Source organism: Ranitomeya imitator, chromosome 5 (assembly GCF_032444005.1).
Source record: "Ranitomeya imitator isolate aRanImi1 chromosome 5, aRanImi1.pri, whole genome shotgun sequence".
Lineage (NCBI taxonomy): Eukaryota > Metazoa > Chordata > Amphibia > Anura > Dendrobatidae > Ranitomeya > Ranitomeya imitator.
This window is the reverse complement of record NC_091286.1, coordinates 266,397,188-266,410,238: the sequence shown is the minus strand read 5'-3', so window position 1 is coordinate 266,410,238 and position 13,051 is coordinate 266,397,188. Positions and strand designations below refer to the sequence as shown.

Genomic DNA, 13,051 nt, shown 5'->3' with positions numbered 1-13,051 from the left:
CCGTACCGAACTAACGGCACGGAGGTACACCCTCTGCGTCCCAGAGCTTCCAGCGAGCAGGAAAAAAACAAATAGACAAGCTGGACAGAAAAAAACAGCAAAACAAAATAGCAAAGCGGAACTTAGCTATGCAGAGCAGCAGGCCACAGGAACGATCCAGGAGGAAACAGGTCCAATACTAGAACATTGACTGGAGGCCAGGATCAAAGCACTAGGTGGAGTTAAATAGAGCAGCACCTAACGACTTCACCACATCACCTGAGGAAGGAAACTCAGAAGCCGCAGTACCACTTTCCTCCACCAACGGAAGCTCACAGAGAGAATCAGCCGAAGTACCACTTGTGACCACAGGAGGGAGCTCTGCCACAGAATTCACAACAGGCTCCACAATCATGGGAAGACTGCGGACTTGGCACCTGTCCCCACTGCCAAAATTACCAATACCTGGTTTAAAAACAACAGTATCACTGTGCTTGATTGGCCAGCAAACTCGCCTGACCTTAACCTCAGAGAATCTATGGGGTATTGTCAAGAAGAAGATGAGACACACCAGACCCAACAATGCAGACAAGCTGAAGGCTGCTATCAAAGCAACCTGGGCTTCCATAACACCTCAGTATTGCCACAGGCTGATCGCCTCCATGCCACATTGATACAGTAATTGATGCAAAAGGAGCCCCAACCAAGTATTGAGTGCATTTACTGAATATACATTTCAGTAGGCCAATATTTCATAAATCATTTTTCAATCTGGTGGTATAAAGTATTCTAATTTACTGAGATAATGACTTTTGTGTTTTCATTGGCTGTAAGCCATAATCATCAACATATAGAGAAATAAACACTTTAATTAGATCACTCTGTAATGACTATATAATGAGTTTCACTTTTTTGTATTGAACTGAAATAAAGTAACTTTTTGATGATATTCTAGTTTTGTGAGAAGCACTTGTAGGAACCTACTAGCACCTCCTTTTGAAAGTATCGCAGCTTGTAAATGGTTTTTATAACCAGCCAAGAGTCGGTCCATTTCCCTTTTTGCAATTTTTAAAATGTGAAAAATGAAGGATTTTTTTTTTTTTTGCCTAAAATAAAAAGGAAATCTATAACTTAAGGCCTTTTAGAGATCATTTCATCTTCAACTTGCTTAACTGTTCACAATAACATTAATTTTGACTAGGGGTGTGCAAACTTTGACATGCCACTGTACGTAATACCAATCTGCTTTCATTATTTCAGTTTTTTAATGTGTTTTTTTTGCATATGTTTTTCACTTTTTATGCGTCTTGGTGGAAATAGTTGGTTTTTAAGAAGAAAATGTCCAGCTTCACCAGATCCGTGAAAAAAAGTTTTCTTTATTCACAAACTTAAACATGGAGGATACAAACTTCAGCACAAACCATATGGGTAAGAATCTCAACACGTTTCTGGAGACTAAGCTCCCTTAATCATGACATTAGTCATGATTAAGGGAGCATAGTCTCCAGAAACGCGTTATGACCCACAAGTAGATGCCCTCATAGAAACAGTGCAAGTAATAAAAGTATATTAGAAAAGTGATTGTTAGCAAAATTTAGAACAAATGAAAAAGTAGTGGAAAACCCCTTTATTTGATCGCTTACGCTCTCTACAGAGACAACAGTGCATACCCAGAACATCTCCAGCCTACTGTTTTCTATGACCTATGTGGCTGCTGTAAAGCATGTCTTAGGCTTTGTTTATATTGTGTTTAAGTCATGCTAAAACTTGCCACCCTTTTTGTGCAGTATCCAAAAGTCAGACTCTGCTGAAAAGGAGTCCAGGCAGAGCGCAAAGTGACTGTCTGCTTTATTAAAGGGAATCTGTCACCCCAAAAATGGCCTATAAACTAAGGTCACCGGCATCAGGGGCTTATCTACAGCATTCTGTAATGCTGTAGATAAGCCCCCGATGTATCCTGAAGGATAACAAATACAGGTTCTATTATACTCACCCAGGGGCGGTCCAGCTGCGGTCCGATGGGCATCGCGGTCCGGGTCCGGCCGCTCCCATCTTCATACAATCACGTCCTCTTCTTGTCTTCTTGCCGCGGCTCCTGCGCAGGTGTACTTTGTCTGCCCTGTTGAGGGCAGCGTAAAGTACTGCAGCGCCCAGGCACCGGACCTCTCTGACCTTTCCCAGCGCCTGCGCACTGCAGTACTTTGCTCTATAGAACAGGGGGAATAAGGGCAGCAGTTTATAAGGCATGATATTAATACACCTAAACCCCCGTCCCCCCCCCCCCCCCCCCGGTAGGCCCTAGAATCTGACGGCCTACCTAGCAGCGGAGGTTGGCACCCTAACTTTGCGATGTGGCACCCCCCGCTCAACAACGGCTGTCCCTCACAGTTTTTTCCAACGTGGCTAACATTAATTGATTCAGAAATATACTCTATACATTGTTAATGTGGTAAATGGCTATTCTGGCTGCAAATGCAATATCTTCATAGGTGTATAGAGGCCCATTTCCAACAACCATCACTTATGGTTCTTATGGTACTTTGTGTTTGCTAACTGTGTAAGAAGGCTAATGGATGGTTAGAATACCCTTGAAAACCCTTGTGCAATTATGATAGCACAGCTGAAAACAGTTTGGCTGATTAGAGAAGCTATAAACCTGATCTTCCTTTGAGCTAGTTGAGAATCTGGAGCATTACATTTGTTGGTTCCATTAAACTCTCAAAATGGCCAGGAATAAAAGAACTTTCATGTGAAACTCGACAGTCTATTCTTGTTCTTAGAAATGAAGGCTAGTCCATGCGAGAAATTGCCAAGACTCTGAAGATTTCCTACAACGGTGTGTACTACTCCCTTCAGACGAGAGCACAAACAGGCTCTAACCAGAGTAGAAAGAGAAGTGGGAGGCCCCGCTGCACAACTGAGCAACAAGACAAGTACTTTAGTGTCTGTACTTTGATAAATCAACGCCTCACAGGTCCTCAACTGGCAGCTGCATTAAATAGTACATGCAAAACACCAGTGTCAACATCTACAGTGAAGAGGCAACCCCGGGAATCTGGCCTTCAGGGCAGAATGGCAAAGAAAAAGCCATATCTGAGACTGGCTAATAAAAGGAAAATATTAATATGAGCAAAAGAACACAGACATTGGACAGAGGAAGATTGGAAAAAAGTGTTATGGACAGACGAATCCAAATTTGAGGTGTTTGTATCACACAGAAGAACCTTTGTGAGACGCAGAACAACTGAAAAGATGCAGGAAGACTGCCTGACGCCATCTGTCAAGGATGGTGGAGGTAATGTGATGGTCTGGGGTTGCTTTGGTGCTGGTAAAGTGGGAGATTTGTACAAGGTAAAAGGGATTTTGAATAAGGAAGGCTATCACTCCATTTTGCAATGCCATGCCATACCCTGTGGACAGCGATTGATTGGAGCCAATTTCATCCTACAACAGGACAATGACCCAAAGCACACCTCCAAATTATGCAAGAACTAGGGAAGAAGCAGGCAGCTGTTATTCTATCTGTAATGGAGTGGCCAGTGCAGTCACCAGATCTCAACCCATTGAGCTGTTGTGCGAGCAGCTTGACCGTATGGTAACGCCAAAATTGCCCATCAAGCCAAACCAACTTGTGGGAGGGGCTTCTGGATGCATGGGGTGAAATTTCTCCAGATTACCTCAGCAAATTAACTGCTAGAATGCCAAAGGTCTGCAATGCTGTAATTGCTGCAAAGGGAGCGTTCTTTGGCGAAAGCAAAGTTTGAAGGAGAAAATTATTTCAAATTGAAATCTTTTTTAGAACCTTGTCAATGTCTGGACTAGATTTTCAATTCATTTGGCAACTCATTTGATTATTAAAAGTATGAGTTTTCATGGAAAACACAAAATTATCTGGGTGACCCTAAACTTAACGGTAGTGTATGTATGTATATGTCGTTATATTACACTCAAAACCAACAAACTACAGATATACGAAGACCCATGTTATGGATCAAGTGTGTGTCTCTACACATGCCAAAGATAAGCACGCCTGACTAGAGATAAGTATTAAATAACTTGTATGCCTGTCACTAGTTACAAATGGGTAAAGGATACCAGGTCATGGTACTACTTAAATTCCTATCCCATAGCCTCTGGGTACTGCCTAGAGTGTATCAGGTAGAGACTGTAATATTCTATATACGGATACATTGGTGTAGTATCACGGCCTATAGGCTCAATAAAAATATAATATTTATTAGATTGAAAAAAGCTCACAATGGTAAATTTAAGTAAGAAATTAGCATAAAAGATTATGAATCCATAGATACAACTATAAATGTAGACAATATACCATGACAGGTGCTCAATAGCTCATGAAATTAAAGTGCACCAGTACAAAGCTGCAGTACTATAGTATAACAATAGGCTAGAAGATGGAAAATTACAACCAGATAATCTAATATCTAGTCGAAGGTCAGTGCAGTCCCAGTATAAAGGTGCAGCGGGCTGAGGATATATCAGGCTCAAAAAGTGAAACACTTTCCAAGGTGAATCCCTTGTCTCAGCTATAAAGATACTCATCCCTAGTCCCAAAATTTACTGGAATAATTAGCGGATGGAGAGCCGGCCCCCTAATGTGCCTAAGCAGTGGAAACCCCCAACAAGTTACACCATTTTGGAAACTAGACCCCTTAGGGTCTTCAAAGAAGTTGATAATGTAGAGCCATGAAAATTAAAAAAAAATAAAAATAACATTTTTCCTGCAAAAATCTTTTTTCGCTCTGAATTTTGTATTTTCACAAGGGTAACTTGAGAAAATGGACCCCAAAAATTGTTTTGCAATTTGCAAGTTCACCGATACCCCATATGTCGTCTTAAACTACTTGTGAGGCACAGTGCACAGATCAGAAGCGAAGAAGCGCAATATTACAGTGCAGATTTTGCTGCACTGGTTTCAGGGAGCCATGTCAAATTGGCAGAGCCCCTGAGGTGCCAGAACAGCAGAACCCCCCCCATAAGTGACCCCATTTTACAAACTAAACCTCTCAATGAATTCATCTAGGGGTACAGAGATTATGTTGACACAACAGGTGTGCCACATACTTTTATACCATTTTGCAATGAAGAAAAAATAATTTACATTTTTACCACCAAAATTGTGTTGGCCCCAAATTTTACATTTTCATACTTGGAAAACGGTAAAAATGGCACCAAAATTTGTCCCACAATTTCTGCTGTATTTAGAAATACCCCATATGTGGCTGTACAGTACTCCTTAGCCATACGGAGGGAAGGAGCGTTATTTGCCTCCTGGAGCACAGATTTTCCTAAAACAAGGGTGTCAAACTGCATTCCTCGAGGGCTGCAAACAGGTCATGTTTTCAGGATTTCCTTGTACTGCACAGGTGATAATTTAATCACCAACTCATTATTTGTGTAGGTGATTAAATTATCACCTGTGCAGTACAAGGAAATCCTGAAAACATGACCTGTTTGCAGCCCTCGAGGAATGCAGTTTGACACCTCTGTCCTAGAATACTTTGTGGACTCCATATACAGAGCCCCTAAGTCCTAGAAAAGCAGAATCCCCAGTCAAGTGACCCCATTTTAGAAATTATACCCCTTTTGGAATTTATCTACAGGTGTAGTGACTAGAAATGAGCAAATTTGATTGGGTTAGGGCTTATTCGGCAAACTATAGCGCTTACCGTATAAGCTGCAGAGAGATCCCGGCTTCCTAGTCCGCACCGGCTGATCAGCTGTTTGGCTCCTGCGACACTTGCAGCTGCGCTGTGTGACAGTCATGACACATGAATGGAGAGAGCCCAACAAGCAGGCTCTCCATGCATGTGTCGTGACGGGGCATTTGGATTTGGGAGCGGAGAATTTTCTGAATTTCTTTTGGGGGGCAAGGAGCCATTTCATTTTTCCAGATCCTTTGTGCTACCAGTAATGTGGAAGCAGGGCCGGACTGAGCATCGGGCACTTCTGGCAAATGCCAGAAGGGCCGGTGCCTGTAGTGGGCCGCTCCATCGGCGCATGCTGGCTGAGTGGCAAGTACCAGCATCAGAGAACAGTGGCAGAGAACAGCAGCACGCAAGCTGAAAGGTAATGCCTGCCTGCAAAACTGCTTCCCTAGCTCTCCCTGGAAGCACACAGCCAGCACTTGACATTATCTCCTGCTCTGATCTGCTTTCATCCCCAGCTGAGAAGGAGAGACCGGGGGAGGTGCCAGGACAGAGCTGTTGTGAGCAGGAGAACCTGAAGAGCTGCCCATGGACATCAGCCTGCTCTGCACCGCAGAAGTGTGTATGTGTGTGTAGTCTGTGAGTGTGTAATACATGAGTGTATGGTATCTGTAGTGTGTGTGTGTGTGTAATGTGTGTGCGGTATCTGTAGTGTAATACTTGTGTGTGCGGTATCTGTAGTGTGTGTGTGTGTAATGTGTATGCGGTATCTGTAGTGTGTGTGTAATGTGTGTCTGTGATGTGTGTGCGGTATCTGTAGTGTGTGTGTGTAATGTGTGCGGTACCTGTAGTGTGTGTGTGTAATGTGTGTGCGATATCTGTAGTGTGCGTGTAATACTTGTGTATGGGGTATTTGTAGTGTGTGTGTGTGTGTGTAATGTGTGTGCGGAGTGTGTAATGTGTGTGGTATCTGTAGTGTTTGCGTGTGTGTAATACTTGTGTGTTTGTGTGTGGAATACTTGTGTGTGTGTGTGTGTGTGTAATAATGAGTAATGTGTACGTAATGAGCCTGTGTTGTCCACCATGTGTGCTGTGTACATGTATGATGTGTGTGACTATTTGATGTGTTTGTAATGAGCCTGTATTGTCCACCATGTGTGCTGTGTACATGTATGATGTGTGTGACTATATGATGTGTATGTAATGAGTCTGTGTTGTCCACCATGTGTGCTGTGTACATGTATGATGTGTGTGACTATTTGATGTGTTTGTAATGAGTCTGTGTTGTCCAGCATGTTTGCTATGTACATGAATGATGTGTGTGTCTAACTATATCAGGTGTATGTAATGAGCCTATGTTGTCCACCATGTGTGCTGTGTACATGTATGATGTGTGTGTCTGTGTGACTATATGAAGTGTGTTGTGAATTCTGTGGCAGAACTCCCTCCTGTGGTCACAAGTGGTACTTCGGCTGATTCTCTCTGTGAGCTTCCGTTGGTGGAGGAAAGTGGTACTGCGGCTTCTGAGTTTCCTTCCTCAGGTGATGTGGTGAAGTCGTTAGGTGCTGCTCTATTTAACTCCACCTAGTGCTTTGATCCTGGCCTCCAGTCAATGTTCTAGTATTGGACCTGTTTCCTCCTGGATCGTTCCTGTGGCCTGCTGCTCTGCATAGCTAAGTTCTGCTTTGCTATTTTGTTTTCTGTTTTTTTTCTGTCCAGCTTGTCTATTTGTTTTTTCCTGCTTGCTGGAAGCTCTGGGACGCAGAGGGTGTACCTCCGTGCCGTTAGTTCGGTACGGAGGGTCTTTTTGCCCCCTTTGCGTGGTTTTTGTAGGGTTTTGTGTTGACCGCAAAGTTACCTTTCCTATCCTCGCTCTGTTCAGAAAGTCGGGCCTCACTTTGCTAAATCTATTTCATCTCTACGTTTGTCTTTTCATCTTAACTCACAGTCATTATATGTGGGGGCTGCCTTTTTCTTTGGGGTATTTCTCTGAGGCACGGTAGGCTTATTTTCTATCTTCAGGCTAGCTAGTTTCTCAGGCTGTGCCGAGTTGCATAGGGAGCGTTAGGCGCAATCCACGGCTGCCTCTAGTGTGGTTGGAGAGGATTAGGGATTGCGGTCAGCAGAGTTTCCACGTCTCAGAGCTCGTTCTATATTTTTGGGTTATTGTCAGGTCACTGTATGTGCTCTGACCTCTATGTCCATTGTGGTACTGAATTACCTTATCATAACAGAAGTGTAAGTAATGAGCCTGTGTTGTCCAGCATGTGTGCTGTGTACATGTATGTGTATGACTATTTGATGTGTATGTAATGAGCTTGTGTTGTCCAGCATGTGTGTGGTGTACATGTATGATGTGTGTGACTCTATGAAGTGTATGTAATTCATTGTATGTGGGCTGGTGAATTTTTTTGTGCCAGGGCTGCTTTTTGGTCCCAGACCGGCCCTGTGTGGAAGCCCCCTATATTTCCGTTAACAGATGATGAACCTGAGTGGGGACTTGCTTTTTTGTGGATTGAGTTTAAGCTTTTATTGGGAACATTTTACGTAACATTTAGGATCACATTTACCCGGCGCTCTACATCGGGTTTTCCATCTAAATCTCCGAGTGATGTGACAGATGAAACCGATGGATCCATTCCCTATAATGAGGCAGCAGAGTTACTCTGGCCTCTGTTCAGCCTTGTCCTTCTTTTCAGAAGTGCACAAAACTGTGGCCAACGACACTTTTATGCAATCCTAAAAAGAAGAACACCGCCGGATCACAGGTCCTATGGCATCCACAGTGCCTCCATCTGCCTCATTATAGGTAATCTTCCACCAGAGGTTCTGCCTGAATCACATATTTACACGCAGAGCGCAGGATAAGTGTGAGCCGAGCCTTACTGTGATCTTTGGGAGGCAAAATGAAAAAAAAATCAATAATATGTGAACAATTGTTTTTATTTAGTTTTTTTACGTCGTTCCTCGTGCGCTATAAGTGATATGGTGACTTTATTCTTTGGGTCGGTGTAATTACAGCGATACCAGATTTATATCGGGTTTTTATGTTTGTCTGCTGTCACACACTAAAAGATGCTATTAATTGTGAAAACTAGTTTTTGCATCATCACATTTTGAAAGCTATAATTTTTCCATACTTCAACTGACAGTCATGTGAGGGCTTGTTTTTTGCGGGACGAGCTGACATTTTTATTGGTACCATTTTTAGGAACCTGATATTTTTAGTGATGTCTTTTCTGATTTTTGGGGGACAGAATGAACAAAAACCAGCAATTCAGAAATTACTTTTTGTTTGTCTTTTTTTTATACCGTTCCGTGTGTGGTAAAATTGATAAGGCAGGTTTATCCTTTTGATCAGTACGATTACAGCAATACCTCATTTATATTTTTTTTTATGTTTTGGCACTTTTACACAATAAAAACAATTTTTTTATAGAAAAAATACTATTTTTACATCGCTTTATTCTGAGAGCTATACATTTTTTTTCCCTCTGATTGAGCCGTATGATGGCTTGTTTTTTGCAGGACGACGTTTTCAACGGTACCACTTTTATCTACATTCATCTTTTCGATCGTGTTTTATTGCACTTTTTGTTAGGCGGTATGATGATAAAGCATTGTTTTTTGCCCCGTTTTTTTTTTTTTTTTTTTTACGGTGTTAACTGAAGGGGTTAACTAGTGGGACAGTTTTATAGAGCGGGTCTTTACGGACGCGGCAATACCAAATGTGTACTTTTATTGTTTTGGGAGTTTTTTTTATACACAAATTTATTGGATAAATATTTTTCCTTTTTTTTTTTTCCTTTAAGGATTTAAAAAAATTTTTTTTTTTTTTTTTTACCTTTTTTATATTGTCCTGTCCTGGGACATTTGTTATGGTGTCAGATCACCTGTCATCAGCATCTGACAGGCAGGGAAGGAGGCATGTCATTGTCTGCTTTCAGCAGGCGCTCACAAGCCACCTTCCATGCAGGACCCTGCGGCGGATCACATTGCATTGTCCTGATGGAAGCGCGCAGGGATGCTCCTCTATGCCGCTGTCCCAACTGATGCCGCTGTCAGATGGGTTAAATGCCCACGTTCGGTGCTAGCAGCGATCGGGTGCGTTGCTGTGGGGTGTCAGAGCTGACACATGCATCCGATCGCTGCGGCGCTCAGCGTGAGGCCACACAATTGGTGCGCCGTAACTGTACTGCGGTTTGTGGGAACGCAGTTCACACAGATCAGTACTAGTACGGCACATTTTGGGAAGGGGTTATCAGTATAACGGTGCAGACCTGATACTGTGTGTAGGTTCCTGTGCACGATCTTATTGGCAGGTTCCCGTTAATAGCCCCCTCTGTCTGTACTGTACACATACTGGCTGGTGACTGGTTTGTGCAGCGTGATGTGGAGACCCTATTTAGCATATTGTGACTGTATTGTAGAATATAAGCACATTTTATATTTCATGTCTCCCCTAGTTCCTCATAGATTGTAAGCTTGAGAGCAGGACCCTCAATTCTTTTAGTATCGGAGTTATGCTTATTCTGTAACGTCTTTATTGTTTGTAAAAGTCCCCTCTAAAATGAAAAGTGCTGCGGCATATGTTGGGGCTATAAAAATAAAATGTATTATTATTATCTTATTAAGCTGTTAAAAAAAAGCACCTTTTTATCCACTATTTCTCTTTCTGAAAAAGCTTTGTGCAAAAAATTCCGAGTTATTTTCCCATATTTTGCTGTATAACAAGACTGTTTAGAATTTTAGGAATGGGGTTACCTAAAAAATAGCGAAAGAAAATAAAAATCTCCTTGTTTTTTTTTATATTATTGCTTCTTCTCATGAATATCTCTTCTAAATAACCAGATACCGTAGATTGTACTGTTCGCTTTTCTCTATGCTTTTCCCAAATCTTCATATCTTCGAAGCAATGGTTCAATAGCTACTGTTTACTCTAAGCAAGAGGTCTATCATTATGACTGAAATCTGTACATTTCGGCTACTTTCACATGGTGAGTTTTTAGGTGGCGTATTTTGAAAAAATGCAAGTACGGTAATCTATTTTACTTAATGGGTGCAGGAAATCTGCAACATCAAAAACTCACCGAAAGCTCATTGTGGGAACGTAGCCTTAGTAAACACTGCATTTGTACTCCAAGCTTTATGTCATTTTTATGTGTTATTGTAGATGCAGACGGAGTTCATAAACCAAGGAAGCATGAACTTCAGATTCATTCCTGTACTTTTCCCAAATGCAACAGAGGTCAGTTCACAATTAAGAGCAACAAAACAGCATTTGTTTTACGGTATGTCGCACGGGGCAGATACGCTACAAATGTTCCACCTGGATTTGCAGGCAGAAAGCCACAACGTAGCAGTACATCCACAGTAAAGTGGATGAGTTTATACCCAATTTGATACTCTCGATGTGGAAAAATTGGTGAGAGAAATGACTTAGGGTGCAGATTAGCGTTGAGAGAATGTTCTTGGATAAGGTGTTATTGGAGCATGCTCGTGTGCCAACAGTGTTCCTGTCCCCGCGGCTGCATATCTCGCGGCTGTTTAACAGCCCGAACACACGCAGCGGTGGCCTGTTTGTTAGGCAATCCCTGCATATGTCTAACAGCTGCGAAACATGCAGCTGCGGGGACAGGAACATATTACTCAAGCACACTGAAGTCCCTCAGCACATGAACATGCCAAGATGACGCCTTATCCAAGCACGTTTGCTCATCACTAATGCAGATGTTAAATCCAGGGCATGACAATTTATGCTGCAGATTTTCACCACGGGTTCCCTATTTTTGGTAGCGTGAAACCCACAACAAATCTGCATAAAAGGGTGCCTTTAGATGACTTTTTTTTTTCTTGCCTTCATAAAAATGGACAAATCTTCATTTGGGGTGCTGCATAAGATTTTCATCTGTTTACCATTTCACCATCTGTGTGTCATGAATTTTTGCCATATCCTCCCCAAAAAATAATATAGAGGTTTCCAACTCAAGCAACCAGTCAGTGAAAAACAAGATAACACATGTGCAAATATACAACTTTTTCTTTTTAAGGTAGGGGATTTTTTATGCAGTCATTAAAAAAAAAAAAATATATGACTGTGTAGCCTTGTAAAATATACTTTGTCAGTAAAAAAAACCCACTGACAACGCGTATATGACAAAAATGGTTGTTTGAATGAGGCTTAACGCATGCCATTGTCAATACCTTTACATTTGGTTTTTCAGGAACATGTGCCCAACTGGCTGAAAAACACACACATTTATCGATGGCCATGTGATACGGAGAGATTATTCCTGCGTCTGCTACGAGAGGAGGAATATATCATTCCCCCAGTTGGTCAACTACCAATCCTGGAAATTAGAAATATAAACGAACAACATCGCTCTTACTATTAGTCAAGTAAAAGTGCATCCTGTTATGGAGAGACCTGGCAAGGATCATCATTTAAAAAAAAAAAAAATCGGAGATCATTGACATTCCAGAAAAGTCTTGAGATTAAAATTTTATTTGCACTATCAGATAAGTTTCGGTCTGCAGCCCAAAAGCATATTGCACATCGTTTTGTGGTAAGAAACCGTGTGCGAGAATACATCAAGAAAGTCAGAGATGTGAACATCTCCGAAGAATAACATTGACTCTATATTTGGCCTCACTCCGAATATCCCGAATACAAGGTCACCAAGCACAAGTATGAATTATGGTGAACCTGAACATTTATATTTTCTTTACTTTAGTATTGCTTCAATCGAGATCATTGGGTTAACTTGTCCAGAGAATCATTGTTAATGTCAATGTACTATGTTTTTTTAATCTATTATGCAAGAAAAATTCCAATTTTTATGTACATAGTATAAGTTACAATAGAGAATTGAGAAAAGTGAAGACATTGGGGCAGATTTACTATTAAAAATGATGATCACCACATTTTGTGCCTCACCAAACAGGACGTGGCTTACTGGCCTAATTTATCAGCATGAGGCACTGGAATAAATTTGGGAGATCCAGTCTAATTCTAAGTTGTCTCCTATTAAAGACAGTTTTAGCAAATTGTTTTACTCATTAGTGCACCTGGTCATTGTTCACTAAAGCCTTATACGCCATATTGTATCATAACTGACACGTGAACAACAAAAGAAGGAGCTTGGCTTATTTTAAAACTAAACTATATACCATAATGATATTCACCTGCATTGCGCTGTGAGTGGGCAGCGGCACCAGGCGATCTCTGACCATACGAAGCCTAACGTGTACAACTTATGTCCCCAAACTATAAATCTGTAAACAGACTAGTGATGGTGAAAATCATTGGCTGCTCAGATAATGAGGGATGAAAAAAAACTGATTGGCATTAAAGTCCAAAAATGCACAAGCTCTTATGGAGTTAGATGATACTTAATCCCTAA

General features: G+C 41.5%; 1 protein-coding gene across 1 annotated transcript in view; it reads left to right on the top strand.

Annotated features, from left to right (window-relative positions):
• Positions 1–12,703, top strand: part of TRAF3IP2 (TRAF3 interacting protein 2) — a 63,666-nt gene extending 50,963 nt beyond the window's left edge. Inside the window, exons 8-9 of the mRNA XM_069726146.1 lie at positions 10,822–10,896; positions 11,873–12,703. Coding sequence (XP_069582247.1) covers positions 10,822–10,896; positions 11,873–12,043 — 246 coding nt within the window. The 3' untranslated portion in view covers positions 12,044–12,703. The remainder of the gene's footprint in view (positions 1–10,821; positions 10,897–11,872) is intronic.
• The last annotated feature ends 348 nt before the right edge of the window (positions 12,704–13,051 follow it).